Source organism: Pterocles gutturalis, unplaced genomic scaffold, assembly GCF_000699245.1.
Source record: "Pterocles gutturalis isolate BGI_N339 unplaced genomic scaffold, ASM69924v1 scaffold11849, whole genome shotgun sequence".
Lineage (NCBI taxonomy): Eukaryota > Metazoa > Chordata > Aves > Pterocliformes > Pteroclidae > Pterocles > Pterocles gutturalis.
The window spans coordinates 16-6,364 of NW_010128303.1; the positions used below are offsets into that span (position 1 = coordinate 16).

At 41.1% G+C, this 6,349-nt stretch overlaps 1 protein-coding gene across 1 annotated transcript; it reads left to right on the forward strand.

Annotated features, from left to right (window-relative positions):
- Positions 1–512: 512 nt before the first annotated feature.
- On the forward strand, positions 513–5,781 carry MRPL33 (mitochondrial ribosomal protein L33). Its single transcript, XM_010079578.1, has 3 exons — positions 513–529; positions 3,154–3,260; positions 5,467–5,781. The coding sequence occupies exons 2-3, from the start codon at positions 3,170–3,172 to the stop codon at positions 5,514–5,516; spliced, it is 141 nt and encodes a 46-aa protein (XP_010077880.1). The 5' UTR covers positions 513–529; positions 3,154–3,169; the 3' UTR covers positions 5,517–5,781.
- The last annotated feature ends 568 nt before the right edge of the window (positions 5,782–6,349 follow it).

A 6,349-nucleotide genomic window follows, 5' to 3' on the forward strand; every position in this document is an offset into this window, starting at 1 on the left:
TTAAATTCACTGAGCTGACAGGAAAATAATTCTCCCTGTTTTGTGCTGTGTGGTGGGTTAGATCAGGGGACCTAAAACCAGCCTTGTGGGAAGGTTCATCTCATCTGAGAACAGCTCTCTGGCTTGGTTCACCATATGTGAACAGTGTTAGTTCATACCTGCCTTAACTGTGTATTCATCTAGTGAATTCATATTCAGCGCTGAGCTTTATACTGAAAACATCTGGAGGCTGCAACAAGTGCAGTGTGTTGCGCTACGTGCTGCATTTGCACAACACTTGTAAAGGTGGTAGGATGGAAGAGCGAGCAGGCAACAGGGAGCATGTAGATGGAAGGATGAGGAGCATTTTTTTGTGACAGTAAATCTCTTTGCACAATCTATCTGGGGCTATTACAGAAGCAGGCAGTGGAGAACTCTTAATCTGTATATGTTGCCTATAAAGGAAACAAGATAAAATGGTAACTGTTTCTTCTTTTTTTCTCTCCATCATGCTGCAAAAAAACCAAACAGTGGCCAAGAGCAAATCTAAGTAAGTGATGTTTCCCTCATCAGTTTTTGATTTCTGCTACCACACCATATCTTGAAGTGGCTTTACAAAATATTAGGCTTCTCCAGATTTTTTAAATATACCTGAGAGAATTGCAGCCCTTGAGTCTAGCTGTGTCCTCTCTGTCCTGCTGCATGTGTGTCTTTTCACAGGTAAGTACAGAATGGTGTGAAAAACCTCCTAGGTTCTAAAATTGCTGCAAAGGCAGGTTTTGTCACATTGTCACATTGAGCTGAGCAGTAATGTCCAAAGCGCCTTGTGCAGGGGAAGCACACCTCTGTGCGTTATGATTAAAGAGAGGTTATAAATTATCCACATAATCTTCCTCTTGTTTACCTTTCATACTTCTTAGCTGAGAAGAGCAAGCCAAGGTTCAGCTTTGTCTTGTTTGTGGGCTGGACTTTGGGCAGGTGCTGTGGACCTTTGTCATAGGCAGGGTGCAGAGTGTTTCCCAGTTTTAGCACATTTGTATGTTGGTATGTGAGGAGTGGAAGAGTTGCAGTCAGCACCCTGGGCATCTTGGTTTGCTCTGTAGTCCAGCTGAGGAGAGACATTAATGGTCTCTGGAAGAAAATTACTTACGGTCCTTTGACCTGTAAAGAAAGCTGGTGTGTTTTAAGGGTTGGAAAGGAAGGAATATACTGTCAGCACACCAGTAGTCTTACAGTGTGGATGCAAGGAGACAAGATCATGTGGAGAGAATTACTTGGATCCAAAATGCTATTTGTAAGAAAATTATCAGTGTAGCCCTTTGCATTTGTCTAGCTAAATTTATATGAATCCTGACTTCTGATTTTTAGAAGCTCCATTCTGTGCCAGTCTGTTACATTTGGCACCACACAGCCTCAGGAACCATGGCCTTTGGTACATTTTCTGTTTTTTTTTTTTTTGAAGAATCAGCTCCCAACAGAGCCAGTAGCAACTGCTTGCTGGGTTTGAAGAGATTCTTCTGTTACAGGATTTCTGTGCAATTGTCAGGGTATAAAATTAAGAAAGCATTTCCCAAGTATGTGCCTGACAGGGAAGAGCAGTTTGAGATCTCAGCATTGTACTGTTATCTGTTCGCAGAAACAAACACAGCAAAGCAGGATGTTTTTGTGAGGTGAAAAAGTAGCTTTTAAAAATGGTATTACTAATGTCAATATAGTGATTTATCCCTCCCGCCCCCCCTTTTCTTCTTTTTCCTGTTGTTCCTTTCTCTGTTCTTTGTATAGTCCCATGTATGCTTCAGAAATATGTTACCTCCTTATACTATTTATCCTTCTGTGCTCCCCTTGGGTTTTCTCCCCACATCCTGATAGCTTTCCACTGTTCTTTGCTGCCTCTGCTCCTGTCTTCATGGGGCAGCAAGTTTTCTGAAGAAGGTGTACTGCTTTTGAAGAAGGTGTATTGTTTAGAAAGGGCTTGGCCTCAAATATGTGGTGCACAAGAATTTCAAGGCCTGGTCATACTGATACCTCTGATTCCTCCAGAAAGGGGAAACTGCACAGAAGATTTGAGGAAGTGGGTGAGGTGTAGGGGAAGGAGTCTGTGTGGTTACTGGTGCTACACATCACACCTGCAGTACCATACAGGAGAGGACAATAATTGAGGGTAATCCTTAGACTATGCTTGGTCAGTCGATCTGCAGGAATACAGTGTTGTTCTGTTTATTTTGAACTCAACAGTAAATCGGATTGCAAAGCTGAAAAGGGAGAGCTCAAGGAAGTACATTGGTCAGAGCTGCACAAGTGAGGAAGAATGGATGTCTCCTCAAGGTTAATTTTGACAGACCATTTTGTATTAGAAGCAGCAAAATCGAGAAAAATAAATTGAATGCCTATGTGCAGAGATGTATCCATTTCTACTGCAATGGAAGAGAGGGACTTAATTTACGGACTGCTTAAAGGGTTTGACCTTTCTTTTGAAACGTCAGAAGTGTGTCTGGGAAGTCGCACAGATCTCGGACTACTTCCAGGGTGGGGGCGTGGTGGCGGCTTTCCCTGCTCCCAGGGACACCACAGCTGCTGCCAGTCAGCCCCACAAACTGAGAGTCCTCCAGTGGGGAATGGGGTTCCTGTGGCTGGGTTAATTTCAAGCCCTGTATCTCTAGCAGGATGGATGGTGCCAAGGGGCCCTGCTTCTCCTTTTTCTCCTTTTGCATGGCTCTTGTTCCATCTTATCTGCTTGGGTTCCTCTCTGCATGTGGAAGTGATAGTGCGCGATACAGTGTTATCTACAGCCTGAACATCTTTAACTACCATCATTCTTCCTCTCTTGCCGTTATCTTTTAAGCCATAGTGACTCAATTGTATATTGAGTTGTTTTGTGTTTTTTTTTTTTCTTTTTCTTTCCTGTTTTTCTTCCTCCTGCCTCACTGTTTTGTGGAGGAGCTGCTTGTCTTCTTTTTAGGAATTATTTAGTTAAACTTGATGCTGGAATTTATGGTTTATAATGGGCTCTTTGTGTTATAAGTTTAGCATATGGTATGGAAGCTCCCATCCAGAACATTCATGAAGTTGAAGTATCTCACGTGAGAGTGACTGTGCCAACCTGTTTATGCTAAAAGCTTGTCCCTTTGACGGTGCCCCTGTGTACTGACACGGAGACATTCCTTGTGACTTTAGATACATTCTGGTGAGGATGAAAAGTGCAGCTGAGACGGGCTACTGTTTCAACGTCAGGAGGCTCCGACTGCAGGAAAAACTGGTCCTGCTGAGATACGATCCCATTGGTAAGAGCTTGGGAAAGAAGTCAGCCTGCTTTGTATAAGCTTCTCTGACTGTGTGGGGCAATTGACTGTAACAGGATTTTTCCCATCTAAGCAGAATATGTCATAACATGTTTCATACTGAGATGACTGTACAGTTGCTGTTCTTCATGACATTCCAGTGGGAAATAAACATTACCGTCATTTTACAGATTGTGGTATTGAAACAAAGTAATGACTTGGCTGGGACATCAGACTCTTTGATGACAGCTGTGCCACATGTCAGTGGCAAAGCAAAGTGATACAGGAGTTCTTTCATTCTCTTTCTTTGTGTGGTTTGCTAGACTGTGTTACCTCCAATGAGCAGCCACGAAGTATGCATCAATAGAAATGTTCTGTTAAGCTGCCATGGGTGCTCCAGACAATAAATCTGAAACATCACTTAGAAAATTGACTTTCTTTTAAAGAAATAAACACAAGTTCTTTCTCCTCCACAAATGATAGAGCTCTCCAGATGACAGTTTGTGGGTTCTTTTATGTTCATCTTGTCCTTGCAAATTTTCTCAGTTTAAGAATCTAATTTGTTGGGGGTTAGAGCACCTGCCAAGATGCCTTTTGCTCACTAAGCTTTTTGAAAGGTGACTAAGAGCACAAGTTCCTGGGGGAGAAACCAGTCTGTAGTTAACATTTAAAAACTTAATTTAATGTAAAAAAAGCTTAATTTGGGGAAACTTAGATTTTAAACCAGACCACGCTAGAAATAGCATGGGGAAGTTAATGCAAAAAAAGGCTTATTTAATCTATAGAATAAAGACATGTATTAAGGAGCTCTAAGTAGGTAACATAATGTATAGCCAGTAGTTATATGGTTCAAACTTACTTTTTTCTTATAATTTTATGTTCTTGTTAGATGACTAACCTTTTCATACTCTGATCTAACAGTACAAGAGCTTTATAGCAGGTGAGAGAAACTACCAGAGAAACAGTATGCTCTCTTGAAAGTACTCATCCTGACAGAGGTTGTGGCTCTTCTGAATTCCATACAGCAGGGGAATTGGAGATCAATGGAATTATTTTCTTCAATAATGCTAAATTACTGCACTGAAACATTGTGCAAAGTGATCCTCCAGAAGCTTCACAACTTGTAGGAAATGTGAAGAGTGGAGAGCTCAGGCTAAGTAGCGCTTCTGTTGCAGAATGTGTAGTAGGTTGTTGAAGTACAAAATTGGAAGTACTTAAGAAAGAAAGCTCTGATCTTTGTAGCCTGTAGTAGAACACAAGTGAGAAATTGATGTGAGAAAGTGCTGCATGTGGGAAGGGAAGTAAATTTGAGTCTAGATACCAACTCACATCAGGAATATGTTAGGAATCATTTTTACTTGGCATGAATTTTCACCTTATGTTTTGTACTTTGAAAAACCTGGGACCTCCACAGAATGAAGCTTTTCAGTGAAGTAGTGGCAGTAGTTTCACTACCTCCTGACTGCAGCAACAAAATGTGTTACTAAGTTGCAGCATTTCTTAAACTGAAACTTGTATGTGGAGGAAGTGATTTTGTTACAGTTGAGGTTGCTCTTCTGTAGCTTTCAAACGAATTCATATAATGAAATTCAAATGGAACAGTGGTGCTTTTCAAATGGCATTGTAAAGCTTTTATTTGTGTGGTTGGTTTTTTTTTTTTTCTTTTTTTTTTTTTTTTAAGTAATGCACTGAGTTTGCTTAACTTGTAGTTGAACTGACTTTGTTAACATCTGCATCAGGTGTTGGAGGCAGGGTCAGTTTGTGCCTAGCTGAGAGATCCACAGGACACTGAATCAACCCTTCAGTCAATCTGTGAGACCAACTAGATCCAGCTCATCATCTGTAATTGTTTGGTGTCTGAAATTGAAGAGCAGTAGAAAGCAGTAAGAGCCCATTTTTGTCCCTGCATCGAGCAGCTGTGACTCAGAATAGTCACACAGCGCAGCTGTTGTGTGTTTTCCGCCACTTCAATCCTGATACTTATTTTCACAGAGGTAAAATGGACCTCTTAGGAACTAAAAATTCCATGTGGTAAAGTGAAAGCACTACTAAACTCTTCTTTGAAGAGTTTGGTTAACAGCAGCACTGTGCCAGTCAGTTGTTCCACACTCACTTAAGCAGCAAAAGGCAGCCAGGAGAAAGGGATGTAGGCTCGTTGAATTGCATCTTAACACTTCAGGCTTCTTAACAGATTCTTTTTTCCCTATAGCCAAACAACGTGTCCTCTTCACAGAGATGAGAAAAATCCGCTCTATGTGAACAATGACTGGACTTGATTTATGCATGAGGAGGGGACAGTTTAGGGGGAGGACAAGGTGAACGCTGATTCAGAAATTCAGCAACATGGGCTGAAAAGAGAGGAAATGAACTGGGATCACCGTCTCCTGTGATTTGAAGGCCATTGTGAATAAAACAATGTAGAGAGAGAAAATTCTTAATGTCTGGACATAGATCATCACAGTAACATTTATTTATCTTTTGAGTTATTTTTACAGTACTCAATTAAAAAAAATTAAATAGCAAATCCCATTGTCTGTGTTTTCCATTGTGAAAGAGGCTATAATCTTCAAAGGAACTATTGTTTTATAAGGCAATAAAAATTAACATTTTCCACAGCAAGAATTCAATGGCAGGATTGCAACTTTTTCTAACCTACCAGCCACAGATTCAACAGTATGACCACAAATTGGTGTCATTCCTTGGCGGGGTGGTGTTGCACCAGCTCCTTCCTAGGAAGGGAAGAAGCAATGAGAACCTGGTGAAATAAGATGAGCTTTCGATAGGCTGTGACCAGGCCTAAATGGGCTATATTATTTTCAGTCAGGTAAGCAGGATGGATTTTTCACTCCTGGATTTTTGTCAAGCATTAAGAAAGTAGATAGCCAAAGTAGTTATCTGATGTTTTTACAAGTTTTTGTTCTTTAATTAGCTCACCTATGTTTAGAGCAATATGGCTAGAAACACTTTTCAAAGTCTACCTTGGTAGCACTCTTGTCCTCTTTCCAGTTTGAGGGAACCTTCCAGTCTGGCAGAACCGCAGAGCACAGTGCTGCAGCCCACATCTAAGGCATGCGAGAATAGCTGGGCGAGGG